At 43.2% G+C, this 13,710-nt stretch overlaps 1 protein-coding gene across 1 annotated transcript in view; it reads left to right on the forward strand.

Annotated features, from left to right (window-relative positions):
• Positions 1-2,718: 2,718 nt before the first annotated feature.
• The window catches only part of TIMMDC1 (translocase of inner mitochondrial membrane domain containing 1), a gene marked incomplete at both ends in the record, with an annotated part of 29,378 nt that continues 18,386 nt past the window's right edge, over positions 2,719-13,710 (forward strand). The window contains 3 exons of the mRNA XM_080696368.1: positions 2,719-2,912; positions 5,905-6,070; positions 10,503-10,591. Coding sequence (XP_080552494.1) covers positions 2,719-2,912; positions 5,905-6,070; positions 10,503-10,591 — 449 coding nt within the window. The remainder of the gene's footprint in view (positions 2,913-5,904; positions 6,071-10,502; positions 10,592-13,710) is intronic.

A 13,710-nucleotide genomic window follows, 5' to 3' on the forward strand; every position in this document is an offset into this window, starting at 1 on the left:
GGATTATAGCTTCTGGGCCAGCCTTGGCATCTCAGCAAGGCCCTTAGCAACTGCGAGAAACCCTGTTTCAAAATAAAAAGAGTTGGAGGCGTAGCTCAGAAGTAGGATGCCCCTGGATTCAATCCCCAGTGAGAAAGAGACACACACACACACACACACAAACACACACACACAAACACACACACACGAGATAAGAAAGACCAGACCACAGAGAAGGGAGAGTATTTCCTTAATGGCTTAATGGTAAAAAAAGGTAAGCTTTTGAGGGCTTGGGGAAGTGGGTAGTGTGGGAGGGTGACAAAAGAGAGTTCAGATGGATCAGCAGCAGTAGCCATGACTGGGGACTCTTGAGATACTGAGTGGCAAAGAGTCTTAAAAATGACTGGTCAGGCCGGGTGTGGTGGCGCACGCTTGTAATCCCTGCTCTTGGGAGGGGGACACGGGAGGATCAGGATCGTGCTGGTTCGGAGCCAGCCTCGCTGGCTTAAGAGACCCTGTTTAAAAAAAAAAAATATATATATATATATATATATATATATATATATATATATATATATATATATATATATGTATGTCGGGGAGTGTAGCCTGGAGGTAGAAGGGCTTCCAGGAACCCCAGTACCAAAAAAAAAAAAAAAAAAAAAGACTCATCAGTTACCCAAAGTAGAAATCAGCTATGGAGTTAGTGAAATTTGCCTCTTTATATGACCTCATTTGTGCCTACAGGCTAGAGAACCCTGGGGATATTTGAGTTATATGCAAATAATTTAATCAGTGCCTGCCCAACCTCACCCTATCCTCATTCCAAAGTCTTCCCTCACCCCAGAATGATTCTGGGATCATCTTAACATTTAGCTTTTTCTTTTTTGTGGTACTGGGGATGGAACACAGAAGTATTCTACCTCCACGCTACACCTTCAGATTTATTTTATTTTTTATTTGCAAACTGGGTCTTACTAAATTGTGGAGGGCCTCACTTAAATTGCTGAGGTTGGCCATGAACCTTCGAACCTTCAGCCAACCAAATACTGAGATTACAGCAGTGATACAGTACACCCGGCTAGTAATTGTAAATTAGAACTAGAAAGAAAGAAAGGTGAATGGATTGGCAAAAATAGGGAATGTATCTGATAACTAACAAGGATTAGAGGGAATTACAAAAACCACTATAAGAATATTTTACATAAGTACTTTTTTGCACTACTGGGGATGGAACTCAGGACCTTTTACAAAGAGGCAAGCGGTTTACCTGAGGCACATCCTCAGCCCTTTTTTTGAGAAAGAGTCTCACTAAATTGATCGGGATGGACTGGAACTTGCAATCCTCCTGTGTCCCCTTCCCAATACTGGAATTATAGGCATGTGCTACTGTGCTGGACAAAATGAATATTTTAGTGAAAACCACCTCAAGCTTATGTTAGCAGAGGCTATAGTGATGGGGATATTATTGCTGGATTATCAGTTGATAGAAAATATCATCAGCAGGAAGTCCGTTGTGGTGCACGACCTAAAATCCCAGCACTTTGGGAGGCTGAGACAGGATTGCAGATTCAAGGACAGCCAGCTAGGGCTGGGGTTTAGCTCGAAGTTAGGATGCCTCTGGGTTCAATCCCCAGTACCCCCCCCCCCTTCACAAGAAAAAAGGAGGAAAAAGAAAAAAAAAATTCTCAGTCATTTCAAAATATAAAATGGGCCGGGCGTGGTGGTGCACGCTTGTAATCCCAGCATTCGGTAGGCTGAGACAGGAGGATCATGGTTCGAGGACAGCTTCGGCTACTTAGGCCCTTTGCAACTCTGTAAGACCCTGTTTCAAAAATAATAAAAAATAGGGCTGGAGGTGTTGCCTGGAGGTAGAATGCCCCTGGGTTCTATCCCCAGTACTGCAAATGAATGAAAAATGAATGAATGAACGAATGAATGAATAAATAGGGCTGGGGGTGTAGCTCAAAGGTAGAATGTCTCTGGGTTCAAAATCCTCAGTGACACAAAAATAGAAATTAAGAAATTCTCCTGTCCCCTGAGAAGCTGCAGGCACAAGAACTAGGAAGAGTGAAATCCACTTTGTGAAAAACTGCCCAAGGCCAATTTTTGAAAAAAAAATTATCGAAACTTTGGGCCCATCCTCAGTACTCAGTCCTTTCCAGAAATAAAAGTCAGACTTGTTCAGGGTGGAGGGCTTCGGGAGCCCAGCAGGCGTGGGTGGGACTTTCTTTTAAAGCAAATCGCCTTTCTACCCAGCATACTCCACTTGCTTTAAATGCTGTGCGTTCTTCTTCTTAAGTGCGCTTCTTCAAATTGCGACCACCTCGAGCTGAGCAGAATTTGCAGCGACCTCGCCCGACTAACACCTTGCAAAATCCCGAGGGAAGATCCTGGGCGTGGCCACGCGTCGCCAACTCACTTCCGGGGCGGGTCTGGCACGGCAGCAGGGCTCCTGACCCAGCCGGAAGTACTACCGGCGCATGTTTCACGTTCGCCCCGCCTCTTACCTTTGACGTAAAGGCGAGACTTCCGGTCTCGTGTGTCCAAGGGTTTCCCCGGTGGGATTGCTCGCGGGGGGCGGGGATGTGGACCCTGGCGGCCGCGGGTTGAGCCGCGGAGCAGCCCGGCGTGTTGTTCGGGGACTCAGTTCAGTGCGGCGGCCTCACCCTCTCCCACACCGCCTTCGGGCGGCCTTGGGGCTCTGACGCTCGAGTGTGTCCGCAGGTCCGGGGAGCCATGAAGGAGCCTCCGCCGGCGCCTCGGAGCGTCCTTTGCTGGACACTGCGTCCTTTCCCCCGAGTCTTTGCTGCTGGAGCCGCGGCTGCGGATTCCGAAGCCGTGGTGGAGAAACGGAAGCTGCCTCTCATTGTCCCAGAGCCCTATTACCCGGAATCCGGATGGAACCGCCTCCGGGAGCTGTTTGTTAAAGAGTAAAAGTGCCCAGGGTCTGTGGGGAGGGCGGGAAGGACCTGGCAGAAGCGTGGCTCAGCCTGGGGTGAAGGGCCCGGGGGTGGCGTGGTTGATTTTTAAAAGCTTTGTGCCCCGAGCTCATATGCTGGCATTGCCATCTGGTAGTTGACAGGCAGTTATTGAATGGTAAGGATCAGACTCATTGAAAGAGCTCTTAAGGAATATAATCTTAGTGAAGTCGACGCACTGATTTTACAGATTAGAAAATAATCGGGCCGAGCTAGTCGTCCCCATGCAAAAACTCCTGAAACCCATGTCTGCAGAAATCCACTTAAGTATTTTTAGTATTTCAGTTGATACCAAACTTTGGTTCCTCCTCTCGCGACCGAGTTGTCAGGTTTTTTTGTTGTTGTTTTCGGTACTGGGGATGGAACCCAGGGACATTCTACTTCCGAGCCACCACCCCCCAGCCCTATTTTTTTTTTAATTTATTTTGAAATAGGGTCTCACTGACTTGCGAAGGGCCTAAGTAGCCAAAACTGCCCACGAACCGCGATCCTCCTGTCTCAGCCTCCCAAATGGTGGGATTACAAGTGTGTGCCACCATGCCCGGCTGTGAGTTTTTATTTTGCCAATAAGGAATTTAAAATAGCAACGATCCTCCCACCCCGTCTTTTGTCTTGTTTTGCAGGAATACCAGGCACCGTTCTAACACTGAGCTACACCTAAACCCCCAGCCTCTTTTTCATCATTTTATTTTATTTATTTATTTTTGGTGGTACTGGGGGTGGAACCCAGAGGCCTTCTACCTTTGGGCTATACTCCCAGACCTATTTTCTACTTTTATTTGGAAACAGGGTCTCACTAAGTTGCTGAGAGCCTCACTAAGTAGCTGAGGCTGGCTTCGAACCTGTGCGATCCTCCTGTCTCAGCCTCCCAAGAACGGGGATTACAAGTGCGCGCCACCACGCCCGGCTTTTTCATCATTTTATATAAGAAAAACTAGCTAGATTTAAAATAAAGGATATTATTTTAGAATAACCCTTTCATTTGAGCTAATTTAATTAATTAATTAATTAATTAATTTATTTATTTATTGGTGGTACTGGGGATGGAACCCAGGGGCCTTCTACCTCTGGGTTACACTCCCAGACCTATTTTATATTTTATTTGGAAACAGGGTCTCTTAAGCCAGCTGAAGCTGGCTTCAAACCTGTGTGATCCTCCTGTCTCAGCCTCCCAAGCGCAGGGATTACAAGCCACCACGCCCGGCTTGAACTAATTTTATTTAATGAAGGCTCAGGATATTTATTAACTAACATTAATTACTGGTGAAAAGTTTGCCTTTCATGAAGTAACTTATGATACTACACTATTAAAAACTGAAGCCTTAAAATGTTGCTGAGAAACTGGGCGTGGTGTTGCATGCTTGTAATCCCAGTACTTGAGAGGCTGAGATAGGAGAATTGAGGCTGAGATAGGAGAATCGCAGTTAGCAGCCAACCAGCCAACCTCAGCTGCAACTTAGTGAGACCCTGTTTCAAAATAAAGAATGACAAATCAGCCTGGGGGTGTACCTTGGAGGTAGAATGCTCCTGGCTTCCATCCCCATTGCCCCCTCCAAAAAAAAAAAAAAAAAGTCATCGGCCTAGAATGCCCCTGGGTTCTATCTTTAGTCCAGGAAAAAAAAAAAAAAGTTGCTGAGTTGGGGCAAGGAAATTGGCTGACTTGAATTTAATTGTTTTGCTTTTACATTACTGGGGGTACCGTCCAGCTTAAATGTCTTTTTTTGGGAGATAGGGTTTCACTGGGTTTCACTGGGTTTCACTGTGTTGTTTAGGTTGGCCTTGAACTTGAGTTCAAATGAGCTCCCTCTTAGCCTCCTAAAGAACTGGGACTACTGATGAATGCTGCCACATCCACCTCCCAATACTTTTTGCAGTTACCAGTCTGAGTAGGTCATAAAATTAAAGTGTTTTAGGAGGGTAATATTTTGTCATTTTTATATGCATGTTCCATTCTTTCATGCATTGCTCTAAAATCTCATGAATTTGTGTGGTTTCTGAAGTGAACTTAAAGTTTTAAAAGGTAAATACTGATTTCCTCTTTTAGCTTAAAAGATTTCCTAAGGTTATGTTATGGTAATAATCTTCAAATAAAAGTACCCTTAAAACAACTTTATTGGAGTATTTTAAAATTTACATAGAGCCAGGTGTGGTAACAAACACTTGTAATCCCAGTACTTGGGAGGCTAATATGGGAGGATCACAGGTTCATAGCCAGCCTCAGCTACTTAGTGAGGCCCTCTGAAACTTAGTAAGAGCCTGTTTCAAATAAAGAATAAAAAACAGGGCTGAGAGTTTAACTCGGAGGTAGAATGCCCCTGGGTTCAATCCCCAGTACCACACATACACACACAAAAGTTTATATAGGCTATTTATTTTATAGGACTGGGGATTGAACCCAGGGGCATTCTGTCTCCAAGCTCTATGCCAAGCCTGTCCATCCCTCTCTCCCTCCCTTTCCTTCCTTCCTTCATTTCTTTTGAAACAGAATATTACTAACTTGCTGAGGATTTCCCTAAGTTGCCGAGGCCAACCTTGAACCTGCTATCCTCCTGTTGCAGCTTCCCAAATACTAGGATTACAGGACTGTGCCACCACACCTAGCCTAGTATATTTATTAATGATTTTTTTACAAACAGAATGTAGCTGTGTAGCCAACATCAGAAGTTGTTACCAACATCCCAGGAGCTCCCCTCTGTGACCCTTCAAATTACTATCTTCCCAAGAAGATAGGATTAAATAGGATAGTAACCACTATCCTATTTCCAACAGTATAGATCAGTTTTGCCTGAGATTTATACTGTTTTTAATATAACTTTACCATTAATTCATTAAAGGAATTAGTCACTTTTGCCTTTACTTAAAGATGTGCTATTAGCATTTGGGATAATTCTGAACATGGCGTTTTATATAATGTTCCAACAACACTGTCTTCTTGATGTTTTAGTGAGCAAGGGAGAATGTCAAAGGAAGTTGTGGACATTGCTAAGGCGGCTGTTTCTGGAGGCATCATTGGCTTTGCATATGGGGGAATACCAGCTTTTATTCATGCTAAAAAACGTTATATTGAGCAGAGCCAAGCAGAAATTTATCATAACCGCTTTGATGCTGTGGTAAGTACCAGTGATCTAAAAGTTTTTAGGGGTACATGATTACCTATTTATATTATATGTACCAATTTGGTTAGATTGCGGTTTGAGAGGATTTTAAAGAAATTAGTTTTATTTAATAACAAGGGAGGTAGCTGGTCGTGGTGGCGCATGCTTGTAATCCCAGCATTTGGGAGGCTAAGACCAGAGGATCACGGTTTGCGGACAGCCTCAACTACTTAGTGAGGCTCTTTGCAACACAGTGACACCTGGTTCCAGAATAAAGAATAAAAAATAGGGCAGGGGGTGTAGCTCAGAGGTTGAATGCCCCTGGGTTCCATCCCCAAACCCGCAAAAAAAAAAAAAGAGGTACTAATGCTATGGTGTCTACACATGACTTGTCAGATCGCTTATCTTTTAATTTTTTAAATTAATTTTTTTTTTGGCAGTAATGGGGATGGAACCAAGGGGCATTCTACCTCTGAGTTATACCCCCAGCCCTATTTTTTATTCTTTATTTTGAAACAGGGTCTCACTGAGTTGCAAAGGGCTGCACTAAGTAGCTGAGGCTGGCTGTGAACCAGGATCCTCCTGTCTCAGCCTAGACCACTTATCTTTGAAACAAGTAGAATCATCACTATGGCTCTTTCTGAAACATCTTTCTAATTTCCTGCTAAATTATGAAGCTGTAACATTGATTTTTGGTACAGGGCATTGAACCTAGGGCCATTCTACCTCTGAGCCCCTGCCCTTTTATTTTTTAAATTGAAACAAGGTCTTGGTAAGTTGCTGAGAGTCTCTTTAATTTGCTGAGGCTGACCTCAAACCTGCTATCCTCCTGTCTCAGCCTTCCAAATATTGGGATCACAGGCATGTGCCACCATGCCTGGTAAGCTGTAACATATATGTTTACCTTGGTCTCAAAGCTTTTTTTACCATGTTTGCTTTACTATTCTTATTTATTTTTTCGTGAATTGCTTTAGGGTAAGTTACAGACATAACGAATAATTCAGTGTGTATTTTCTAGAAGCAAGACATTTTCTTTTATAATCACAATTATAACGATCAAGATCAGGAAATTAACATTGATACAGTACAATTATCTTTAGCTCTAATGTAAGTTCTTCCATTTACTTATTTATTTATTTAATTTTTGCAGAACTAGGGATTGAACCCAGGGGCATTCTACCTCCAAGCTACACCCTCAGTACTATTGTTTATTGTTTATTTTGAAGCAGGGTCTCACTAAGTTGTAGAAGGCCTAAGTATCTGAGGCTGGCTGCGAACCTGTAATCCTCCTGTCTCAGTCTCCCAAGTACTGGGATTACAGGTGTATGTCACCATGCCTGGCCTGTGATTTTAAATAGTTCCAATAGTTGTTCCTTAGTATTATTTAGGATGTTCCATATACCCAATCATGTTTCCTGCAAATAAAATGATTTACTTTTTATTTTCCAATCTTTTTATGCTTTTTAAAGCCTTATTATATCGATTGGAACCATTACTGCAATATTAAACAGAAGTGTGTGTGGGATCACAGATGTGTACCACCACACCTGGGTACATGACTGCATTTATAATTTATTTATATCAGAATATACTCATGGTTTCTTATTTTATTTTGTAGGTTTATAATCTCTTATTGTTACCTATTTTGGCACTCAAATTGGCATGGATTTGTACAGTTGGAGTCCTTCACTTAGCTCTTGTGTCCTTGGGATGATTTGTTGGTCCTTCTCTGAGGTTGCCTTTACTTTTGGTCACAGTAAAGTGTTCCTGATTCATCTTTTCCAAACACCATTCCTGAAAGTAGCTATTTCTCCAAGGAGCTCAAGTTTCTTTTAGTGGAGAATGATATTTAGAGACCAAAATCTGGGTCCTAAGTATACTCATTTCTGCTGGGATGTCATTATTTCTAGGACCTAAGTAGACCATCACAGAGTAAGTTTCTAATTTATGTACACATCCACACACATCTCTATCAGTGTCTGCTTAATATTTTTTTTCTTTTACAGTATTGGGGATGGAACCCAATGGCATTCTACATCTGAGCTATACCCTCAGCCCTATTTTTTATTCTTTATTTTGAAGCAGGGTCTCACTGAGCTGCAAAGGGCCTCATTAAATAGCTGAGACTGTTTGCAAACCGCATTCCTCCTTGTCTCAGCCTCCCAAATGCTGGGATTGCAAGCATGGGCCACCACACCTGGCTTATCTGCCTAATTTTTCTTTTCTTTTCTTTTTTTTCTTTTTTTTTTTTGTGGGTCTGGGGATGGAACCCAGGGTCATTCGACCTTCAAGCCACACCCCCTACCCTATTTTGTATTCTTTATTACCTATTTATTTATTTATTTTGGTGGTACTGTGGTGGAACCCATGGGCTTTTATACCTCTGGGCTATACTCCCAGACCTATTTTAAACTTTATTTGGAAACAGGGTCTCACTAAGTTGCTAAGAGCTTCACTAAGTAGCTGAAGCTGGCTTTGAACCTATACAATTCTCCTGTCTCAGCCTCCCAAGCGCGGGGATTACAACCATGCGCCACCACGCCCGGCTTTGTATTCTTTATTTTTAAACGGGGTCTTAATAAGTTGCAGAGGGCCTCACTAAGTAACTGAGGCTGTCCACAAACTGCAGTCCTCCAGTCTCAGCCTCCCGAATGCTGGGATTACAAGCGTGCGCCACCACGCCTGGCTAGCTGCCAAATTTTTAAAAGCCATGAGTTCATGCTAGTACTTCTCAGAAAAGTTTTGACTTGCCAAAATCATATAATAGGTAGGATATGTGGAGGCTTCTCTCATATTCTTTAAAAGCCCAGACTTTACCTCATGTTATTTTATCAGACTTCCTCTGTGATGGGCTACTGAAAATAGGCCGTGGAGGCCGATAACACATCTTCCAATTCTGGCTTTATTCTTTACAATCTGGGTGGTGTTGATGATAAACTTCTTCCTGAGCTTTAGTTAAAATTAAAACACCTTCCTGAAAGAGAGTGTTATAAAGAGTAAATGAGGTAGCCGGGCGTGGTGGCGCACACTTGTAATCCCTGCGCTTGGGAGGCTGAGACAGGAGGATCGCACAGGTTCAAATCCAGCCTCAGCTACTTAGTGAGGCTCTCAGCAATTTAGTGAGACCCTGTTTCCAAATAAAACATAAAAAAAAAGGTCTGGGAGTATAGCCCAGAGGTAGAAAGCCTCTGGGTTCCACCCCTAGTACCACCAAAAAAAAAAAAAAAAAAAAAGAGTAAATGAGGTAATATGTTAAATGTTTGTTTTTTTACATAAAATTAATTTTTTCCTCGGTATCTTTCCTACATACTTGTATTACTTTAATCTTGTTCCTTAATTTAGTATTTACCCAGTAGTTGTTCATTGTTCATTGTGTTTCTTTTCCCCAGGGTTTTTTTTGGGGAGGGGCTACTGGAAATGGAACCCAGAGGCATTCTCAGTTTTTTTTTTTTTTTTTTTTGAAACAGGGTCTTATTATTAAGTTGCTGAGAATCTCACTGCATAGCTGAGGCTGGCCTTGAACCTACAATCATCCTATCTCAGCCTCCCAGTACCGGGATCACCATGCCCAGCTCATGCCTAGCTCCCAGCATTAAAAAAAAAAAAAAAAAAAAAAATATATATATATATATATATATATATATATATGGAGAGAGAGAGAGAGAGAGAGAGAGTGTGTGTGTGTGTGTGTGTGTGTGTGTGTGTGTGTGTGTGTGTGTGTTGGGAGGATACTGGGGATTGAACACAGAGGCATTCTATCTCTGAGTTGTATCCTTAGCCCTTTTTATTCATTTCTTTATTTATTTTTTAATTTTTGTTTTGAAATAGGGTCTCACTAGGTTTCTGAGAATCTAAGTTGCTGAAGTTGACTTTGAACCTGTGATCCTCCTGTCTCAGCTCCCCAGTTACTAAGATTACAGGCATGTGCCATCACACCTGGCTTATTTTTTAAATAAAAAGTGGCCGGGTGTCGTGGTGCGTGCTTGTAATCCCTGTGCTTGGGAGGCAGAGACAGGAGGGTTGTGCAGGTTTGAAGCCAGCCTTGCTGGCTTAAGAGACACTGTTTCCAAATAAAAATATAAAAAATAGGTCTGGGAGTGTAGCCCAGAGGTAGAAGGGTTTCCAGGAACCCCAGTACTAACAACAACAATAAAAAAGTGCATGTCTAATGCTGGTTTTCTGTCTATCATAAATGCTCTTTAGATACTTAAATGATGGATTACTTGGTTGACACTATCAGTTCTTAATTCCTTTTTCATCTGATGTAAAAAAAAAAGGCACTTGTGATTTGTTTAAGCCTCCATACCTAAAGATTGATGTTTCTAGAGATTTTTTGTTATGTCTGTTCAGGTCTACCTAATTTACAGTTGACATTCCTCCACTACAGTATTCAAGTAAGGAAAGCATCAAGGGTGGAATCTCACAGCTTTTTTTTTATTAACTTTAGCAATGTGCACATCGTGCTGCCACACGGGGCTTCATTCGCTATGGCTGGCGCTGGAGCTGGAGGACTGCAGTGTTTGTGACTATATTCAAGTAAGTTGTCTCTGAATTGTCAGGCAGGTTCTTTTTTGTGTGTGTGTGTGTCTACCTCTGAGTGCTGCAATGAACTTGCTCAGTCCTGGGGGCAATAAATCTGGCACTGAGTCCGTTTGGGACCGAGATCCTCAGAAAGATGGACAAGGGCTTTGGTTGTAGTTCTGCAGCCACTTATCTGCAGCGAGTTTTTTCCCTTTTTATGAAATAAACTCCTTTAAGTTCCTGTTCACGGCGCTATCTAAAAGTGGAGATTCCTCTCCGGGAAAAAATCTGAAATAATTGACTTGGACAACTGCCTTCTGTGCAATTGACAATGTTTTAATTTCCATCACCAGTATTTATACCCTATACCCCGGGTAAGCACCAAAGGACAATAGTGAGGCATTAAGTATAAACAAGATAAACAGGATAAAAGAAGATCCATGGCGTCACAGTTTAAGATTCATCTGGGAATAGGTGATTGAAGTCAGCCCTCTTGGCCTTTGTCATTGGAATCAGGTTTCTGGCCTCACAGGTGAGCCCTAGGGGGAAAGGTCCAGAGTCTGCCTGGGTTACACCCAAAGTCCGTTTTGGGGAAATTCAGTCTTCTAGGATCTCCTTTGATCCTTCCAGAGTCTTTTTGTCTCTAAGGCTTAGTCCAGGCCCTCCTTTATCAAGATCCATGGGCTGTGTTGCAGATTTGTCCAGTCCTGTCGCTCTGCCATCCCCTATAAGGCAATACTTATATTACAGTTAGTAGACAGGGCAAAAACATTATAACACAGGTGATTGGATTTCTATAATTATTCTGTAATGCATGATTTTGAGGCAGATTTTTGAGTTTTTTACTGTCCTGCTGCTGAGTCACTAATGATAGGCTTTTTAAGGCCAGATAAGAGCTTATTAGCATCTTTTAAGAGGAAAAACAAATGGTCCAGGTTTCAGAGATAGTTTTACATCTCTTTGGGAAATGGGGCAGGAGGTGGGTTTGCAGCTTCCCCTGATGGCAGAGAGGTGCTGGGAGCTAATCTTTAGATCAAAGGGCCTGCCTGCGGAAAAAACCAAAAGGAATTTTTGCAGCCCCTGAATTCTGGCTGCCCTTTACTAGAAAATTTATTTTTCATGGACTCAACTTCTTCCACAGTCCTAATTCTTGGGATCCAGTTTTAGATCATCGGAGCTTATTAGTGTAGAAATTTAAGAGCAGGGAGTATTTTTGCCAGAAATGACATCTCCTTCCTCGGGGCGTGGCCTCTGTGGGCCTTGCTGAATGCAAGCGTTTGTCATGCTTGCATTTTGCCGAGGGGGACGGTGGCATCTGAGCTACACCCCTAGCCCTATTTTTTATTCTTTATTTTGAAACGGTCTCACTGAGTTGCAAAGAGCCTCACTAAGTAGCTGAGGCTGTCTGTAAACCATCATCCTCCTGTCTCAGCCAAGCCAGGCATGGTGGAACATGCCTGTACTCCCAGTACTGGGGAGGCTGAGACAGAAGGATCACAGGATCCAAAACAGCTTCAGCAACTTAGTGAGATTCTCTTTCAAAATAAAAAAATAAAGTAGGGGTGGGGGTGTAGCTCATAAATAGAATACCCCTGGGTTCAATGCCCGGTACCACACGTACATACACAACAAGTGCATGATTTTAGTAAGTGGAATTATAAAAAACTAAAAACATACATGAACATGATTCATAATGCCTTAAGAATTTTTGCATATCTAAGCAAGAAGTTCATCTAGTTATTTTCATACATCATAGAGGTCCTCCAGCTAGGATCAAAATAGATAGGTTTCTAAGAAAGAGAAATTCTGCAAAATCCTTTATGTTTCTATTTCTAAGTTAATATTCTAGAAATTTGATTGTTCTTTGGTTCATTCTTCCACGGAAGGCCTATTTATTTATTTATTTATTGCATATGCAGAAATTTATTTATTTTTATATATTTATTGGTGCATTGTAATCATACATCACATTGGAATACAAGACATGAGAGGATATACAAGCATACATCATCCAATTAGCCCTCATCCAGTCCCCATCCCATTCCCTCCCCTTCTCTCCATCCCATGCTTGATTGGTGATTATCTTTAATAAATTTGTTTACGTGCCTTCTGAGTTTTAAAGAGGTTTCATCCTCCCCCGTCCCATCCTCTGATTGGTCACCTTAATTGCTTCTCTATAGGGCCCTTTCTACAACTCTACCTCCTCCTGTTACCCCTTTCCTCCTAGTTTTTGCTAATTAAGGGAAGCATCTGGTTTTTATTTTCTGTGATATTTCTCTGTGCATGCCACATTGCAAGTTCCGATCCTACTCTTGATGGCCCCAGTAGTGGCCTGGCCACCTGGAGGACTCTGATCCTGACCTCGCTGGCTCTAGCACCGGCCTTGCCTTATGGGAGGCCCTATTCTGGCCTCACTGGTCCCCGCACCAGCCTCACCCCTCGGCTGGCTCCAATCGTGGCCTCAGAAGCCCCAGCACTGGCCTTGCCTCACGACAGGCTCCGATCCCTGCCTCGCTGGCCCCAGCACCGGCCTAACCCCTAGGCAGGCTCCGATCCTGGCCTCGGAGGCCCCAGCACCAACCTTGCCTCATGGAAGGCTCCGATCCACCAGCCTAACCCCTCGGCAGGCTCCGATCCTGGCTTTGGAGGCCCCAGCACTGGCCTTGCCCCACAGCAGGCTTCGATCCCGGCCTTGCTGACCCCGGCACCAGCCTAACCCCTTGGCAGGCTTCAATCCCGGCCTTGGAGGCCCCCGCACCGGCCTTGCCTCACGGCAGGCTCCAATCCCGGCACAGAAGGCCAATTTAGAAAGCCCGTTGGCATATTAGCATTCAAATACACTGAAGTGGCCTGCACCAGGACCAGGGTTTGATATAGCAGGCTCTTATAATTTTATCATTTTAGTGAAAATAGCAGTCAAAAGTGAGCCGTGGTGGTGCATGCTTGTAATCCTAGTACTTGGGAGGCTGAGACAGGAAAATCTCAGGTTTGCAACCAGCATAAGCTACTCAGTGAGGCACTCTGAAACTTAGACCCTGTTTCAAAATAAAGAATGAAAAATAGGGCTGGGGGTGTACCTTGGAGGTAGAATGTTGGTGGGTTCCATCCCCAGTACCACAAAAAAAGAAAGAAAG

This window comes from Muscardinus avellanarius, assembly GCF_963383645.1.
Source record: "Muscardinus avellanarius genome assembly, chromosome: 5".
Lineage (NCBI taxonomy): Eukaryota > Metazoa > Chordata > Mammalia > Rodentia > Gliridae > Muscardinus > Muscardinus avellanarius.